The following is a 20,688-nucleotide window of genomic DNA, read 5'->3' as shown; positions in this document are numbered from 1 at the left end:
GAGCCAATGTAGCCGTGTGTGTGTGTGTGTGTGTGTGTGTGTGTGTGTCGTGTACAGCAAACAAACTATGTGAACATATACATTATCTGATACTCACCGTATTCTAAATATTCATTTGCTGCTATGTCTGCCATCATTTCATCATGTGACACAAAGTAATAATTTCTACCATTTTCTTCATCATTTCTTGGTGGCCTCGTTGTATCTGAAATTCAAAATCAGTAATAGCATTACTGCATTTTTCTCTTACATAGGTTATCATTTTCTGCATTCAGTGATAAGTAACCTACACATTTAAAAACAGATATGCGAAAAATCAGTTATGATTTTGAAGCACAAAAAATTTCATGTAGATTCAGTATTCTGTTCTTATTATGTTACATTCATCAAGGGTCACTCAGTGCGTCCATAGAAAATAAAACTTTCTGCTTTATAAAAGACTATCTTTATATCACCTCAAAGTAACCTCCCTAGTTTCATCATCTATCCATCTTTATATGCTCTGCCAAGCAGCTTCTAGGAAGATGGTTCAGAATGTTTCGAGGTCTAAAAGTAATTTTCACAGATAGTTCTTTTATGCTGACAACAGAAATAAATCACCTGGGATAAGAACAGGACCCAATGTAGATACAAGGGTATCAAGATCCAAAACTCTTAAAAATGTGTGTTTTGTCTAATACAGGCTAGAATCTCAGTATGTGAAACATGATTCCATATAGGTCTCACTTTGAGCACTTATTGCAAATTATTTCAAAAAGGCGGAATTTTAAGCGAGAGGGGATGTGGACAAACTGAAAGAACCAGAGACTGTAGACAGTTTCACAGGGAGCATTAGGGAACGATTGACAAGAACAGGGGGAAAGAATACAGTAGAAGAAGAATGGGTAGCCTTGAGTGATGAATTAGTGAAGGCAGCAGAGGACCAAGTACGAAAAAAGATGAGGGCTAGTAGAAAGCCTTGTGTAAAACAAGAGATACATTGAATTTAACTGAAGTAAAGAAGGAATATCAAAATGCAGTAAATGAGGGAGGCAGAAGAGAAATGAAATGTCTAAAAAATGAGATACAGGAAGTGCAAAATGTCTAAGCAGGAATGGCTAGAGGACAAATGTAACAACGTAGAAGCATATATCAGTAGTGGTACGATAGATGCTGCTTACAGAAAAAGCAGTAGAGGAAAGCAAAGAAAAATTTGGAGTAGTAATTAAAGTCCAAGGAGAAGAAATAAAAACTTTTGGGGTTTGCCGATGTTGTAATTCTCTCAGAGACAGCAAAGGACCTGGAAGAGCAGTTGAACAGAATGGACAGTGTCTTGGAAGGAGCATATAAGATGAACATCAACAAAAGCAAAACGAGGATAATGTAATGTAGTCGAATAAAATCTGGTGATGCTGAGGGAATTAGATTAGGAAATGAGACACTTAAAGTAGTAGATGAGTTTTGCTATTTGGGCAGCAAAATAAATGTGTTGGTCGAAGTAGGCAGGATAGGAAATGAAGACTGGTAATGGCAGGAAAAGCATTTTTGAACAAGAGAGAATTGTTAACTTTGAGTATAGAACTAAGTGTCAGGAGGTCTTTTCTGAAAGTATTTGTGGGGAGTATAGCCATGTATGGAAGTGAAACATGGACAATAAATGGTTTAGACAATAAGAGAATGGAAGCTTTTGAGATGTGGTGCTACAGACGAATGCTGAAGATTAGATGGGTAGATCACGTAACTACTGAGGAGGTACCGAATAGAATTGAGGAGAAGATAAATTTGTGGTACAACCTGCCTACAAGAAGGGATTTGTTGGTAGCACACATTCTGAAGCATCAAGGGATCATCAATTTAGTACTGGAGGGAAGTGTGGGTGGTAAAAATTGTAGAGGGAGACCAGGAGATGAATACAGTGAGCAGATTCAGAAGAATGTAGGTTGCAGTAGTTACGTGGAGATGAAGAGGCTTGCGCAGGATAGGGTAGCATGGAGAGCTGCATCAAACCAGTCTTGGGACTGAATGACCCTTGTGATCCAAGGTTCTACTTTTTAATATGGAAAGCTTAAGAAAGTTTGAAGGTGCATCTCCATGTGTGGAAGTAGACTTCTATTTAATTAACCCTTTTCTGGTTATTTAAGCAAGTGTTGAGGTTTAGTGAGCATGCATGCATTCGGAAGGCAGAAGCATTGTTACAGGTCCTGGAGCCACTAGCTAGTGGGAGATAGTATTTAATGGAAAATGCCAACTTGGTGAGGTCTAATTGAAGCAAATAAATTCCCCATTTGTTTCCAGTGAACTCTGACCAGTTTTCTCTGTGGATATTATTAGCAGAAGTTGCTAGGAGCATGAGGTGGTCTATGAGCTGTGTATGCATTATCCAGTCCAGCAGTCAGATCATGGAATCTTTCTGAAAGTAGATGAATTGCTACAGGGCATTAATTAATGATATACTAGTAATGACAATAGTAATTCTATTTTGCAGGCTGAGATGTGGCAGTGATATGTAATCACGGGCTACGCACGTTGTTGATGTACTTGTTTCTGTAAACATAAGAACTGAGCAACAGGAGCAGAGGTTAGAACAGGTGTATGGGTGCGTTTGACTATTTAAAAGTGTTTGGCGAAAACCACATGTTGATCAGAGTTTTAGATCATGAACCATTTCAGTTTTAATTAAACACAAAAATCATAATTTGTAATACCACGTAAAGGCAAGAGGTGACAATGTTGTACTGGTGGGATGACAGTACACCAAAGGATCATCATGGCAGGCTTTGGAGCAGATTTACAGAAAATCGTTGGAGAGCTGAAAGCACAATCTCAAGGTTAAAACACAAATTCCAAGGGCAGGCATTCCTTGGCAACCAGCATATGGGTGAGTCCTAGGAATGAATAACCAAGGAGAGAAAAATATTCCATCAGAAACACACACATTATAGAATAAGAATGCAGCAAGAATTATTTTAGAGTGTGTTCCGAAAAAGTTTTCACTTGAGAAACAAACGTAGGGCACTAGCATTTTGATAAGTAAATAATTATTTAAGTCACTTGTGTTATGTCACAGCAGACTCAAAAGTTGTAGGTCAGAGTGACAGACCATTGTGCGGAACAGGCCTACCTACCTCAGACTGGTTATATCAAAAGCTTGGCATCTCTTCATTTCATATCAATAATACAGAGTACATACAGTTATGTAGTCAGTGATTTCAATATTTTTGCTGGTGACAAAAAGAGCCATGGTTAACTGAATAAAAATTATGACGCATCATACGACATCACTTAACCATGTCGGTAAGTTCAATGAGGTTAATTATCCAGTTGTGTACAGGCTCAGGGTTGCTGCCGCTTGTCGATAATGACCATACGGTTGTGACTGTGGGATTAGCATATTTTGTGTCTTGAAGATATTGTGTGACTTAATACCAGCAGATCCAAAACTATACTGATGGTTTGTGTCTTCAGTCCCGTGTACCAGAGCAGCAGAATGTTTGTAGTGTTATGTGCAAGTAACTAATTCGGTAGGGCAGAATTGTCTTGTCAGTCAGAATTAGCTGAACTGCGATGAATACTATTGTCAACTTTGCATGAATCTACACTGTAATTGGACAGGTAAATAAACTGCTCACTGTGTGGCAGCAGGAGAACACACACATAAAAAAAAGGTTATATTTATGCAAGCTTATGGAGCCAGTGATTCAGTCTTTCCTTCTCATCCTGCCCCGTAAGTCTCTTCTGACCCACAATTCTGTGGGACTTTTCTGAGATCTACCTCTTTATCTAGACCTATCCATTCCTTTTTTCTTCACATTTCTTCCTTCCCCTTCAACCCACCTGCCAGAAGAAGAAGCCACCAATTCCAAAAGCCTTGCATAAGTATAGCCTCCTTTTATGTGTTTTCTCCTACCGCCACTTGGTGGGTAATTTCTTTAACTGTCCGATTACATTATGCTGTCATGAATTGATTATTTTCGTTTGCATCAAGTCTACAAACACATGTACACCAACTTAACTGAAGGTTTGTAATTGATAAAATACGAGGGCATGCTGAAAAAGTAATTCATCCAAATTTTTTATGTGAAACTCTTAAAGCTGTAAAAAAAAAAAAAAAAAAAAAAAAAAAAAAAAAAAAAAAAAAAACACACACAACAAAAACAAACGTTATTAACATTCTTCATCTTATTCTTCACATTTACATATTGGTAGCATGTAACATGGCAGTGTGTAATAAAGCTGCATTCTTGCATGAGAAACAATGTGCTGTAAACAGGTTTTTAATTTGAAGAGTTTATCCACAAACGGAGTACCCTCTCCTTCAGCATAATAATGCCAGAACACATATGAGTGGCACAACATCTACAACAATCCAGTTCCTTGGGTTCACTGTCATTGATCATCCTCCATACAGTCCCAACTTGGGCCCATCTCATTTTTATCTGTTTCCAAACTTAAATAACATCTTTGCAGACATCACTGTGATAGTGACAAAGTGGTAAAAGCAGAGGTGAGGTTGTGGCTCCGCCACCAATGTCAGACATTCTACAGTGACAATATAAAAAAACTGGTCTCTCGTTGGGAGAAATGTGTTCACAGCCAGGGTGATTATGTTGATAAATAATGTTTGTTTTATTTAAAAACCATCGAGAGTTTTCACATAGAAAGTTTGGAAGCATTGCTTTTCAGCAAGCCCTCATATACTCGATTTTACAGACTAGTTTGTTCATTCTGTAATGGTGCACTGACCCCACTCTGAGTGCTGTAGTAGACATGCAAGTTTCAATTAGGTGGACACATGGGAGCACAGCCTAAGCACAACTGCAGCAGAGGTAAGTATAATAGGTTTAACAGCTAGAGAATGTGTGGCTGAACTTCAAGTATGCAGCTTCTGAAGGTAGGCCCATGTCATAACTATGTCACACACACACCTGTTAGATCACCCATTAGAATCCCTGACAGTGCGCTTAATATTATGCTGCAGAACTGAGCTTTTGGCTGGTTCTTCCTCCATGGGGAAATTCATTTACTGAAACTGCTGGAATGTATTTTCCTCGAAAGTCTGCGCAAAGCAGGTTTAATTCTAATTACTGTAACCTCAAATTGCTAAACCATATTCATTTCATAATTGAAAGGGAGTCAGCCATGTTGCAAGGTAGACTGATTTAATACTGTGGAAGTGCAGAGGATGAATCTGGGTTAGCCAATTCCCAGTTAATCTTCAGCGCAATATCGTGATGAGTGTGTCAGGCAAAATATGCTAAGGATGCAGGGACTTGAATTGCAGTCCCAAGTAGTACTCTATGCTTCACATAGCACCATGAAAGCTATAAGGACAAGATGAAAGACATCTTCACGGAGGAAGGCAAGAGTTTGGTTGTAGTAAATAGGAAACAGTTTCCAAGGAATGCAAGAAGAAGTTGTTATGTACAAGGCAATGTTCCAACTGACTGACTCACTGACTCATCATTGACCAGCCTAAGTCAGCAAGGATAGAAACATGAAATTTGGAGAGGGCATTGCTATTATACTGTAGGCACTGTTTATGAAGGGATTTTTCAAAATTCCACACCTATGAAAGGTTTTTTAAAATATGTTGCTGTTAACACAACTTTAAAGCTAGACTAATGAAAATTAATATTTGTTTTACCGATCAGAAATAAAGGAATATGTGTTTCAGCATGTTTGGAAATTTAACCCCTATGGGGGTGAAATAGGGGATGAAAATTTTTGTGAAAGTATTTCATTACACAAGCATTTTTGAAGCTAAATCAATGAAAATTTGTATTTAGCATCTCTGTTATAGACAAAAAATATGCATGTCACTGTTTTTGGAAATTCAACCCCCCTTAGGGATGAAATAGAGCCAGACTGATTCACTGACTCGTCATTGCCCAGTCCAAACTCGTAAGGATAGAAACTTGAAATTTTGAGGGATGTAGATCTTATACTATAGGCATCATTTAAGACGGGATTGTTCACAATTTCACTACTAAGGGGAGTGAAATAGGAGCTGAAAGACTTTATGAAAATACATGACTATTAACACAATTATGAAGCTAAAACTATGAAAATTGGTATTTGGTTTCTCACTCAGAAGTACAAAAATATATGTTTCAGCAATCTTGCAAATTCAACCACTAAGGGGTAAAGTAGTTAAATAGTGGGGGGATTTTTTTTTTAAATGAACCATTATTAAAGAACTAAAATGGCATTTTAAAGCTCCATCCATGAAAATGTATATATGGCTTCTCATTTAGAAATTAAAAAAAAAATTGTGTTTCAGTGTTATTGGAAATTCAACCTCCTACAGAAGTGAAATAGGGGATGAGAAGTTTTATGAAATTATTTTTTTATGAAAGCTTTTTCAAAGTCAAATCTATGAAAATTTGTATTTGAGTTCTCTTTAACAAATAAAAAAATATGCTTTTTGATGATTTTAGAAATTCAACTCCTAAGTAGGTGAAATGAGGGATCAAAATATCTTTGAAAATATTTTTTTATCTATCTCTATACATAAAAGGCAATGTCTTGACTGACTAATTGATTCCTCACTGACCAGCCCAAACCACACAAAGAATGGGAACTTGAAATTTGAGTAACATGTTGATTTTACACTGTAAGCGTCATTTAAGAAGCGGTTTTTCAAAATTCCACCTGGGTAAAATAGGGGATGACAGGTTTTTTGAAAATATGTCACTATTAAGACAGTTTTCAAGCTAGAACCACGAAAATTGCACAGTATATTGATTTACAAATTAGCAGTGGGCATAACAACATTAAAATTCGATTAAATAAAAACAAAAATTGTGGAGACCATACAGTCGACATGAGCGAAGCAGTGGGCACTAAGCTAGTGTAGATATACACTCCTGGAAATTGAAATAAGAACACCGTGAATTCATTGTCCCAGGAAGGGGAAACTTTATTGACACATTCCTGGGGTCAGATACATCACATGATCACACTGACAGAACCACAGGCACATAGACACAGGCAACAGAGCATGCACAATGTCGGCACTAGTACAATGTATATCCACCTTTCGCAGCAATGCAGGCTGCTATTCTCCCATGGAGACGATCGTAGAGATGCTGGATGTAGTCCTGTGGAACGGCTTGCCATGCCATTTCCACCTGGCGCCTCAGTTGGACCAGCGTTCGTGCTGGACGTGCAGACCGCGTGAGACGACGTTTCATCCAGTCCCAAACATGCTCAATGGGGGACAGATCCGGAGATCTTGCTGGCCAGGGTAGTTGACTTACACCTTCTAGAGCACGTTGGGTGGCACGGGATACATGCGGACGTGCATTGTCCTGTTGGATCAGCAAGTTCCCTTGCCGGTCTAGGAATGGTAGAACGATGGGTTCGATGACGGTTTGGATGTACCGTGCACTATTCAGTGTCCCCTCGACGATCACCAGTGGTGTACGGCCAGTGTAGGAGATCGCTCCCCACACCATGACGCCGGGTGTTGGCCCTGTGTGCCTCGGTCGTATGCAGTCCTGATTGTGGCGCTCACCTGCACGGCGGCAAACACGCATACGACCATCATTGGCACCAAGGCAGAAGCGACTCTCATTGCTGAAGACGACACGTCTCCATTCGTCCCTCCATTCACGCCTGTCGCGACACCACTGGAGGCGGGCTGCACAATGTTGGGGCGTGAGCGGAAGACGGCCTAACGGTGTGCGGGACCGTAGCCCAGCTTCATGGAGACGGTTGCGAATGGTCCTCGCCGATACCCCAGAAGCAACAGTGTCCCTAATTTGCTGGGAAGTGGCGGTGCGGTCCCCTACGGCACTGCATAGGATCCTACGGTCTTGGCGTGCATCCGTGCATCGCTGCGGTCCGGTCCCAGGTCGACGGGCACGTGCACCTTCCGCCGACCACTGGCGACAACATCGATGTACTGTGGAGACCTCACGCCCCACGTGTTGAGCAATTCGGCGGTACGTCCACCCGGCCTCCCGCATGCCCACTATACGCCCTCGCTCAAAGTCCGTCAACTGCACATACGGTTCACGTCCACGCTGTCGCGGCATGCTACCAGTGTTAAAGACTGCGATGGAGCTCCGTATGCCACGGCAAACTGGCTGACACTGACGGCGGCGGTGCACAAATGCTGCGCAGCTAGCGCCATTCGATGGCCAACACCGCGGTTCCTGGTGTGTCCGCTGTGCCGTGCGTGTGATCATTGCTTGTACAGCCCTCTCGCAGTGTCCGGAGCAAGTATGGTGGGTCTGACACACCGGTGTCAATGTGTTTCTTTTTTCCATTTCCAGGAGTGTAAAAGACTTGCACAAGCCAGACTGTTGTGGAAAGCTGCGTCAAACCAGCCTTTGGACTAAAGAGCACAAGAATAGCCTTTCAATTTGCTACTGTGTTGGATGTACACCAGAGTTTTTTCTCAGCATGCCCAGGCAGATCACTGACTGTAATAAGGGCATAGTGTGAAAGGCCTGTGCGAAACAACTTTTGAACGGACAATTTTTAAAAATTCAAAGTTGCCTACAGTTTGTTTCAGTACCAGAGAGTCTAATGAATATGTGGCAAAGTTACTTTCTTTACCACATGCTTTTTACAGAAAGAGACCTTGAAATGTAGCAATGTGAACCATGTGGACATGAAAACTCAACCCACTAGTAGTTGTTTAGCTTACAATTGGCCTACCCAATACACAAGTTCTCATTCTCATCTCTCTAAGCAACATCTAATTTTCTGAAAACTGTCTAATTAAAAAGTTATCTTTATTCAAAATTGTTGGTTTTCAGAATTGTCAGATCTTAGAATGCAAATCTTTCAAAAAGCCAGTTTCACTGTCTTGTAGCCCCAAATTTTCTGTATCCTGAAATGCATCATTTTACTAGAATAACATGTTATTTAATGATACATTTTCATCAGAAAATTAAGAGTTTTCAAAAAACTCTTGGTTGAATTTTTCTAAGTCCCTGGGATAAAGAGAACTACCAAAATACTGCTACATAAAATAGAACCTATTTTTATACCATTTTGAGGATATTTAACCAATGTTAATCAAAATTGTTCCACTCCATAATACATATTTGCATTTTCTTTGTTTCCCGTCTTTTATGATTAAACTGAAAATGTTATAATTTTGTCTTCCAATATTATGTGATAGCCGTCCTACATGCATCTTTAAATAAGTACTGTGCACAAAGCCATAGTCAGTCCATACTAAGCAGTTATCATGCAGTTTTCAGTTTTCATTTAGTCAATCCATGCAAAGACTATAGTCATTATGTTAGTCAGTCAGCTGCAAGTTATTGTAGACTCCACTCTAACACATACAAAGGATCATTAATATTTGTTAAGTAACGGTAATGGACAGTCACTTGGATAAAGTTTTAACTGGACACTTTATGAGTATAGACTATGCATTACTGCCAATTGCTTGTGTAATTTAGATTCAATGAAGTCTTCATGAGTCCACTGATCTGTTTATCACAAATGTAAAGTTTACTATATAAAAGCTGATCATCAACCAGGAACAGTAGTAATATCCTGAAAAATCTACTTTGATGGTGTTGTAAAAAGTTATTTCAAAGTTACTTGTAGCACCAAGAATCTGTTAACTGGACACTGAGAGGAGAAGGTAGTAGACTTACAACATTTACTAAAGTTCTGGAGAATTTTATACAGTGCATAAGATTACATTACACAGTACTTACGTGGAATTGGGTATGCGTATTTGTCAGGGTTTTTTGCTATTAGTGTATTTTTTATATGCCTTCTTCCAACACCATGTGCACCTAAGAGAACCAGCGTCTTCCTCTGGAATGCTGTAAGAATACAGACTTAATTACAAATCAATTTCTGCTTAACCAACCAATTTATCTGTGCCAAATTTTGGCAACTAAATCCATTTTAAGATAATATTAATCATTACATCAAACTTTCCTCAGATTATTTTACCTGCACAGTAACATTCTTCACAGTACATAACTACTTATCTACTAGATTTTCATACAGCAAGAGATACAGTCCTTTGACAGTCATTTTCAAAAATAAAAATGCATTGTCAGAGGTCCACTACATTTTCCACAGTGATCATGACTGATAGATCTACAGATTTTCAATTAAAATAGTAGTGCCCACCAAATGATACCATATGGAAACAACTGATGTCAGGCAAGATATGCTTTTTCTTCCCCAAACTCACAGCTTACAGAGTAAAGATGAGGCTCTGCCCATCTCTCCTCAGATCAACATTCGATTTAGCAAAAATTAGCAATTCTTCAGCAAGTTCAGTAGTATAAAAATTGTAACTACGCATTCAGTCAGTTTAAATAAACTATTTAATACTTTTCTGAATTGAAGATGAAGTAGAAGACCATAAGTCACACCATCAAATTGTTTGGGATTGATGTAGAAAATTACACAGGTAAGGTAAATTTCTTTGGCACTGAGCAGTTTGAAGGTGAACCTTTCAGTAAGTTCAGCACAACTACACGAAAAGGCACAGAAAATGTTATACTATCACTAAAAAGAAAATCAGCAGGGTGGTATGGAATACCACAAAAATGTTAAAAGCAGTCTCTAAAATACTCCTGCAGCCAGTATCCACAACAGTTGATCACTCCATTGAAGAAAGTTGTTAACCACATATTCTGAAGTATACAGTAGTTAAAACAATATTTAAAAAAGATACAAAAGAATATATGGAAAATTTTTGCCCAATCTCTCTCCTTCCAATACTCTAAAAATATTTGGAAAGATGTCACAAATTCCAAATTTTGTACGAAGATTTAATATCATTTTAAAAAATCAGTACTGATTTCCAAAAGCCAAAAGTGCAATATCTGTTGTCTACCACTTTGCAGATGAAATCAGCTCCTCTCTAAACAACTCCCTACATGCCACATTTATTATTATTATTATTATTATTATTATTATTATTGTGACCTATCAAAATCCTTTGCTAGTGTGAACCACCTGCATGACCATAAGGAAAGTAGTATATCACAGCTACTTCGGATTTGTAATTAGCATGGAATTATATTTTGTGGCAGGTGCTGGCTGTTCATATGTTGTGTACTCATATATTTCTCAAAAAAGTCTCACAAAGTGTGTAAAAAAAATGGACTGCCAAAAGGAAAAATTCCAGACATAAAGATCTGATTCAGAACTGTGGGCATTCCTCTGAGAATCATGGAGATTCAATATGCTAGGAAGAGGGTGTCCTTACAACATACAGTAATTTGTAATATATGTAAAATAATGAACATAACAAAGTTGTGGGTGCCTATAATAATGAACATAGTACAAGTAACATTTTACTGTCATTCATTATAATGTAGGTCTATACAACTCATCTGCCCCCCCCCCCCCCCCCATTTCAGGCTTCTTTCAAGTGGCTTAAATCTTTCTGATGTTGTTTCTGACATAACTGAAGGTATTTTAAATCTGTCTTTACATCTACAACAAAATGTGTACTTTTGTCAGCAAATGGGTTTTGTTCTATTAAAATACAGTATCATCAGTGGTCTGTAATGAAACATATTTACAATCTGTCTTTCTTTCAGCATCTAAAAACAGCTTGTTACAAAAGATGTTGACGTTATGATATATCATGTCTGCTGTTTTCTTGCAGGTTTTTCAGGTATTCTCCAGTTTTACACTGTGTTTTTTGTGGCAAAGACAGACTTACAAAACCTTCAATTATTGTAACAACAACATTAATAAAAAGATAGATTGCTACTCACCATATAGAGGCACTGTTGAGTCACAGACAGACAACAAAACATTGCTGCAAATACGAGCTTTCAGCCAAAAGGCCTTCTCCCCACATAGAAAACACAAACATATTCATGAATTCATGAAACCACAATCATGAATTCATGGAACCACAACTATCTCCCCACCACCACACACACACACACACACACACACACACACACACACACACACACACACACACACACAACCACTGAGGACAGACTGCAAGCAACTGTGTTGATGGGAGAAGCAATCAGGGTGGTGAGGTTAAGGAGGAGGCTGGTGTGGGGAGGGGGAGGGGTAGCAGGGGAGGGGGAGGTTGTGGTTGTAGTGCTGTTTGTGTTAGCATGCAGGGATGTGGTGTGGAAAGGTGGAATAGAAGGACGTGTAGTATTAGAGTGGGAGTGGGAAAGGGATAGGCAGGTGAAGGAGGGGGACTAGCGAAGTAGTCTGAGGCTAGGCTATTAAGGAGATGCAGGCTATATTACAGGGAGAGATCCCACCTCTGCAGTTCAGAGAAGCTAGTGTTGGTAGGGTGGGTGTGTGGGTGGGTATGTGCATGCACACATTCTCTTGCACATGTGTGTGTTTTCTGAATTAGAAGGCCTTATGACCAAAAGCTCGCATATATAACAGTCGTTTTGTTGTGCTTGTGTGTCACTCAACATTGGCCTCTATATGGTGAATAGCAATCCATCCTTTTCATAATACTGCCATTATTCCATCTTGGATAGTCCATTGTTCACTTATTATAAAGCACATATGGCAAATATGGTCACACAAATGAAGATTTTTTTTCTGAAACTTAAATTTTTTGTAGCTTAGCTTTTACAATATTTTGTTCTACAGTTAGAATACAATCTACAAATATTTCAAACATTTATTTGCATACTCTATTTTTTATGTTCTTGTTTGTGTAGTGTTCAAGTATCAACTTTCACAAACATTGTATGTCACTGTACAACTATATAACTTTTTTGATGTGCTCAACGCCCTTCACTGTACTTGTAGCAACTAAAACTTGCTGCCATCTGAAAACCCTTCAGTCATCAGTAGCAAATTTACAGTACTTGTTGCCAAGTAAAAATTTGCTTCTTTTAGCAAAATAAAGCAGAGTTTACACAATGTCACCTCACTAAAAACCTAATGCAGTTGCAACTGCGAAAGAATACTGAAACATTGGTTTATTAAACAAGGTCAAAAGCTTATGAAAAGGCACAGTCTCGGTATAAAAATAAACATGTAATTTCTTCACTTTTCTTGTTGCAAAGCCACACAAATTCTCATTTCACCAGATACCGATGAATCTTAAAAACATATATAATTCCACTGCAAAAGTCTGCAGTCACTCATATATTGTGGTAGTTAAGAAAGTTTTGCATGTTTACCATTGGCAAAATATTCTCATCTTTGCATGCTATTATTGGCCAAAATATAGTTTCCATATCTCGAAACATTTACAACATTTGAGTGAAGTTGTGAAAACTTCATTCACAGGCAGAAATGCCACTATATACAGTTTTTTTTCTCAAGATTGGAATTAGATATTGATCTCCTTCCAAGTTTCAAGAAAACTTCAACAGCTAAATTTCATATGCAGGAACACGTGATCTAATATGCACCAAAAACATATTCACAGGGATCCCTCACACAGTGTGCTACATATACACGAAACATCACAATAACTATGATCATTAATAAAATGATCGGCACTTCATCATGAAGCTGACATATAAAGCTATAACTAACATAAAAACCTTTTTTCTTTACCAAATAGTTTCTTTACAACCAAGTGAGAAAACATTGCAGGGTAGCTGACATAATTGCACCACTCTGCTGGTGTAGTGTGTCAGACACCAGCTTGCCGACATCCACAGAATTCCTGAACAAGGCCCATCGCAGAAATTCCCAAGTCTGTGTAACTGATGGGAGGCCAGATCAGTGGTTCTGAGAACTGTGGGTAACAGTCTTAAGGTTGTGTCTTCGCTAATGCACAGTCGGGGACTGGAACTGTTCAAGAATCTGTCGACAATAACTGTGGTTCACCACTAGAATCACTCGTGGATGGTCAGCTTTTGGTACCTGCTGATCTTTTGCCGAGATCTACCTAAATACCATTACTGTTTTTATCGGGAAAGTATTGCGTAGAGATAATCACCCCATCTGCCTAACTTGAGATTATAATTAACACAATTTTCTAAGTCATTAATCCATAACAAAAACAGAAGCTACTTTCCTAGTAGATTACAGACCAGCCTGCATTATAAGCCGTGTGCCACCTGCCAATAACTGTTCAATTTAGTCACAAATCTTGTGAGATTCCCCATGCAAACTATCTTCTGAATAGGCATCACTGTGATGCTTACCAAGTGTTTTTCGGAAGTCAGATTTGTTCTGAAGCTCTGATTAGTATCAATTTGAGGTTTTGACTAAATCTTTGTACACTGTTACATATGATCCTCACTGTTCACTTTACACTCTTCCACTTTTTTTTCCAAATCTAGAAATATCTTACATGTATTTGACATATCAACTTCACTGGTAGCTACATCCAATGTGTAATGCAGCCTTGATCTATTTACAGTGTTTCTGCAGCTGTCAACTCTGTAGCTTAAGTCTAGGAAGTCATAACCCAGACTGCCACGGAATCGCTGCAGTCACTTTCTCGGGTGTTTTTCTCGATTCTAAGACAGAGTTCCAAGGTCAGTTCTAGGAACAATTCTGCAGAATATGAGATTTTTTGAAACAAGATGAACAATAACAAGTTCTTTTAACCTTCTTTGCCAGTCACAGGAGAAGCCAAAGTAAACCTCATAAGCCAGGCCTCGCGCATCCACTGTGGACCGCAACCTTCAACTCATTTCAATCTGTGCTTTCAAGTTTGGTTCCATTGGCCTTTGTTTGAGCCCCTTGGACATACACACCAACAACTGCATTTAGTTCTCCTTCCCACCCCTTGCTGTCAGTCACTATTATTCACTGCACAATCAAACTTACAATGACTGATTAACAGACCAGTGCCCTCATGCAACTGCTTTAAATCTGGGACAGGATGTTGAAGAAGATCTACCAAAAGTCTAGCCTCTGGCTACAGCTGTAAAACTTCTGTTCATGTTTGCATCTGTTCCTATTGGTAAATACAAGTCTTTCTTAATCATACCTTACAGATAATTCCTCTAGTGGTTTCCAAAATCAAAATAGTTAATTCTGTTCAATTATCATCATCATTGTTCTTGGAAATATTTTTTAACTTCCTTTGAACAATGAATGACTTTTTTAAATGCTAGTTGTCACAAATCCTAATCATTCAGAAATGTTGTCTTATGTTAGTTACACTTATGTTTTCAAAAGAAATGAAAAAGTTATTATAACTTATTTTTAACAATAGAAAAGACAAATATTTCAGAGAAATTGTAAAATCAATGTACAATCAACACTCATAAGTAAAAGATGAAAAGTAAGTTCCTTGCACCACAAAACTTGAAATTCCATTTTCACTTTTGAGTGCATCTGGAGAAAAATCCACTTTTAACATATGGAATTAACACATTACTGAAGGTAATTCATTTTCTGCAGCAAAAACAGTGCCTTACAGTAGACAAAATTAAACTGTATTAGTATCCGATACCATGCTGACATTTCTTAGTAATAGATCGTCACAGATATCATCATTTCTTTGGCTATCATCCAACCACAGAAATATTTGCTAGAGTCCACAGTATTATTTTATCTATGATAACTTAAAACCTCTGCTTCTGTTAAGCACAACATTTATTGATATAAACAGTGCAAATAGCCAACTGCATCTATAATCTGCAAACAAATGTTAAGTGCATGGCAGAGGATACATTCCACTGTCCAGTTAATAGGGTTTCTTCCGGTTCCATTCATTTATGGGGTATGGTAAGAATAATTGTTTAAATGCATTTGTGCATACTGCAATTAATCTAATTTTGTTCACATGATCTCTATAGGAGTGATGCTCAGGCAGCTATAGTATATTCCTGGAGTAATCATTTACATCATGTTCTTGAAACTTTTAAGTAGGCTTTCTTGGGATAGTTTATGTACATCTTCAAGAGTCTGCCAGTTCAGGCCAATTCAGTTTCTTCAGCATCTTTGTGATGCTCTCCCACAGGTCAAGCAAACCTTTGACCATTTGTGCTGCCCTTCTCTATACATGTCCTGTTAGTCCTATTTGATAAGGGTCCCATACACTTGAGCAATATTCTAGAATGGGTCACATGAGCAATTTGTAAGCAATCTCCTTTGTAGACATTGCACTTCCCCAGTATTCTACCAATAAAACGAAGTCTATTACCTGCTAACCTGTTTTACACATGGCTGAGCCTATGGGATCATCCCATTTCATATCCCTACAAAGTGTTACCCCCAGGTATTTGTATGAGTTGGCAGATTCCAACACAGACTCACTGATGCTATAGTCAAAGGATACTATCTTTTTTCGTTTTGTGAAGTGCACAGTTTTACATTTCTGAACATCTAAAGCAAACTGCCAGTCTTTGAACCACTTTATAATCTTATTAAGATCTGATTGAATATTTATGCAGCTTCTTTCAGTCAGTGCTTAAATTATAGATAACAGCATCATCTGCAAAAAATCTGAGATTGCTATTAGTACTGTCCACCCAGTCATTAATATACAACATGAACAGCAAGGGTTACATCACACTTCCTTGGGATACACACCTGACAATGACTCTCCATCCAAGATAACATGCTGTGTTCTCCTTATCAAAAAATCCTCAGTCCAGTCACAAATTTCACTTGATGCCCCTTTTAGATAATATGTGTAGGTTTGGTACCAAGTCAAATGCTTTTTGGAAATTATGAAATATTGCACATCTTTCTGACTGTCTTGATCCAAAGTTTTCAGTATGTCACTTGAGAAAAGTGTGAGTTTGGTTTGTCGTGATCGATGTTTTTTGAAATCCATTCTGGTTGACATGAAGGAAGTCACTTTGCTCATGATACTTCATTATGTTTGACCTCAGGATATGTTGTAAGATTCCACAACACATCAATGCCAAGACTACTGGATGACACTTTCACAACCCTTCTTGTAAACAAGTGTGACCTGCACTTTCTTCCAACTCCTGGGCATGGATTTTTGTTTGAGGGATCTACGACATGTCGTAATTAAAAGAGGAGCTAACTCAGCCACAAATTCAATATAGAATCTGATAGGGATTCCATAGGACCCTGGAACTTTGTTCAGTTTTGATGACTTTAGCTGTTTCTCAACACCAATGACACTAACACTTATTTCACTCATCATCTCAATGGCGCAAGGATGAAACTGGGGCAGTTCTTCTGGGTTTTCATTTGTAAAGGAACATTTGAAAACAGAGTTAAAGCACTTCAGCTTCTGTGTTACTACCCTCAGTTTCAGTTCCTGTCCTGTCTCATTTGCGAGTGACTGGACACTACCTTTGGTGCCACTAACAACCTTTACATACGACAAGAATTTCTTTCGGTTTTGTGAAAGACTACTTGACAATATGCTCCTATGGCAGTCACTGAAGGCTTCACGCATTTCTCTCTTGACAGACAAACATGTTTCATTCAGCTTCTCTCTATCTATGGCCCTTTGCTTTGTTTTAGACCTATTATGCACTAGTCTCCGTTTCTTTACAGTGAATGTATAGCATTATGAACTTTTCTCCTGCAGGCTGCGTATCTATCCAATGCATGGTCGACTTGGCCCATAGTTGCTCTACATACTCCTGTCCTGTGTTGTGGTGAAAGTTTCAAGTTCCTCATTGAGATGTGACTCTGCTGATCTTTTATCTAATTTACTGAACATATATGTCTTCCTGTTTGTTTTAATTGTCCTTTTGTTCTTAGTAAACATTGTTGCCACATCCGCCTTGTGGTCACTTATACCATTTTCTCTGAGGACATCTTTTTTGATACATTATTCCACAACTAATTTCAATCCCAGTCCTAGCGTCAAACAGCAGAGTTTATATTTTTATTATTAAGAGAGTTTCTTCATCTAAAACAGTCCACAACAAACGATTTTTGCATAAAACACATTATTTTTGTGAGAGAAAAGTAAAATTTTTGTAAGAAATGAATCCTGCTGAAAGTTATGTAAAAATAAATCATTCAGTCAATGAAAAATGTGGTGAATTATGCCTTTTCCAAAATGGTAAAGTCGATTAGTATTGCTCATGAACATGTTGAGGAGACCACAAATTCTTCTAACACTGGTCATTTCTGACCATTACTGCTCTTTTTGAAGACAACTATGGTTACAGCCAATGTTTATTTCCAGCAGTGCGTTCATCAGCTCCTATAAAACAGCAGAAATGTCAGTTTCCAATTTTTGCACCACCACATATATTTAGAATATACTGAATGTCTTTCCTATGGCTCATCGGGTACAATATCTCTACTGTTTCAGTTAACTTTTACAATTTTCCTACGTTGTACACGTTTCCAATAATACCCAGTCTCAATTGGAAATGTTGGTTCACTTCTTGTTGCAAGCAAAATATGTTGTAAAGCGGAATTTAATAGAATGATCTAGAATTTGCCTCTGTTGTGAACAAAATGCAGTCACATCATCATCATGTTGTTGTTGTTATTGTTGTTAAGTTTCTGCTATCAGTTTTAGTAGAATTAGGCCATAGTCAAATCTAAAAATACGGGACACAATGGCAACTATCATTAGCTTTAGACAGTATGCATTGCTACAAGAATTGTAACAATGGATACCAACTGATGGCAATGATAACTATCATACTCTTCTATATTTCTGATGTAAATGTGGCCAAACTGATTGACACTGGTTATCATAACATTATAAAACAAAATCACTGTTTTCTCCTCCAACACAATACTGGATTTCTGTCAAATTAGTCTAGTGTGGTATTTAGTTTGATGAAATGTGTTAACAGGAATAGCAAAACTTGAAGGAAAACCAGTGTGCCAGCAACAACCGAGCAGTGGTGCTGAATGGCATTAGCAGAGAGGCAGTGTAACATGTGGCAGACTGGCACATAAGTTGGAGCAAGTTCCCTTTAAAAATTTATTGTCCATATTGAGAAAAAGGACAATTTTTTCTGTTCATAATCGACATTGCATAAAACACAAGCTGTGCAGTGCTATTTTGGGCTGATTCCACCTACACACAGAAATAAATGCAATTGCAAATATCTATGATAAATGCATGGGTTCAGGGCTACACATAGTGATAAAATTCTCTTGGGCTTCTATTTGTGTCAAGTAGCTTAAAATCCATGAGCTTTTGTCGAAGGGCACCTTGGCCATTGCCGTGACTGTCACAGCATCTGGGTCCCTTGCTGATCATATTGTATATTAATGATCTTGTGGATAATATTCATAGTAATGTCAAATTTTTCACAGAAGACACTGTTATCTACAATGAAGTACAGTCTGAACAAAGCTGTACAAATATTCAATCAGACCTTGATAAGATTTATAAGAGGTGCAGTGATTGTCAACTTGCTTTAAATGTTCATAAATGTAAAATTGGGCACTTCACAAAATGAAAATACTTTGTATCCTATGAAAATAATACAGAATGTTAGGAAATTCCTGTTACAATATTCTAGGACTTGTAGAGAGAAGTGAGTACATAATATTTTGAACAGGAACCGATGTTCGGAAACGTACCATTTCCATTCTGTGATGGTTTCAGTTCAGATATTTAACACATTCACATCTGCTGAGCAAAAAGAAAAGTCTCAGAGTTGCCTTTACAAATGTCTGCTTGCGTCTGTGTATGTGCGGATGGATATGTGTGTGTGTGCGCGCGAGTGTATACCTGTCCTTTTTTCCCTCTAAGGTAAGTCTTTCCGCTCCCGGGATTGGAATGACTCCTTACCCTCTCCCTTAAAACCCACATCCTTTCGTCTTTCCCTCTCCTTCCCTCTTTCCTGATGAAGCAACCGTTGGTTGCAAAAGCTTGAATTTTGTGTGTTTGTTTGTGTTTATTTGTGTGTCTGTCAACATGCCAGTGCTTTTGTTTGCTAAGTTACATCATCTTTGTTTTTAGATATAATTTTCGCACGTGGAATTTTTCCCTCTATTATATTCATATCATTAATTAGAAACTTAAAAAGACATGTCCCTAATAGTTACATAAGATCAGCATATTTTGCTTTCTTTCAAAGTATCATATCGTATGGAATCTTATTGTGGGGCAATAGCAGTCACGTACAGGGCATTCTACTTTTACAAAAAAAAATTAGTAAGAATAATAACCGACTCAGATAAGTTAGAACACTGTAAACCCTTGTTTGTTAAATTGCAATGCCTGACGGTAATAAACTTGTACATCTATAATGTTCTATTGTATGTTAGGAACAATATTTCAAATATATCTTTAAGAAGGGATGTACATAGCCATAACACCAGGAACAAATCATGTTTAGATGTACCATATCAAAGACTATCCAAGTCACAGAATTCATATTTAGTTCTTGGACTTAAGTTGTGCAATACGTTAAGTACAGATTTAAAAGAGTTACCTGTCAATATCTTCAAAGCTACGTTGTACAGAATACTAGTAAATAATCCTTTCTACACAGTAGACAAATTTTTTGAAACTGAAAATACTGTCTTTCAACACTGTATCTAGTGGATGGCCTTATGTAACCCAAACTAAATTGTATTTAGTAATTAATGTTAAAAATGTAAGTTATCTTGACGTTGTCTATTGCTTTATGAGCTGAACGACAATAAAATTTGATTGATTGAGGACCCAGGTTTGAATCCCGGTCGGGGAGAAATTTTTAATTTTCCCCATTGATATGAATCAATGCCCACTAGCAGCTACATGTGCAGTTCCTTTGTGTCTTGACTGGTAATGGTTGTAGAATCAAAACGTGTTCTTTCGGAGAAGCACAAAAAAAACACACACAACACCAGTTCCCGAGATGTATCCAACTCCCCAAGACACTATCCAAATTGAACCCTGCCTGG

General features: G+C 38.0%; 1 protein-coding gene across 3 annotated transcripts in view; it reads right to left on the bottom strand.

Moving 5' to 3' along the window:
* Positions 1-20,688, bottom strand: part of LOC124710527 (peripheral plasma membrane protein CASK) — a 558,968-nt gene that overhangs the window by 21,485 nt on the left and 516,795 nt on the right. For all 3 annotated transcript variants that reach the window (XM_047240932.1, XM_047240933.1, XM_047240934.1), the window contains 2 exons: positions 9,666-9,776; positions 98-205 (listed from right to left, as the gene is read on the bottom strand). In XM_047240932.1, coding sequence (XP_047096888.1) covers positions 98-205; positions 9,666-9,776 — 219 coding nt within the window. The remainder of the gene's footprint in view (positions 1-97; positions 206-9,665; positions 9,777-20,688) is intronic.

This window comes from Schistocerca piceifrons, chromosome 1, assembly GCF_021461385.2.
Source record: "Schistocerca piceifrons isolate TAMUIC-IGC-003096 chromosome 1, iqSchPice1.1, whole genome shotgun sequence".
NCBI classification, from domain to species: domain Eukaryota; kingdom Metazoa; phylum Arthropoda; class Insecta; order Orthoptera; family Acrididae; genus Schistocerca; species Schistocerca piceifrons.
The sequence above is the reverse complement of the archived record's forward strand: the minus strand, read 5'-3'. Positions and strand labels throughout refer to the sequence as shown.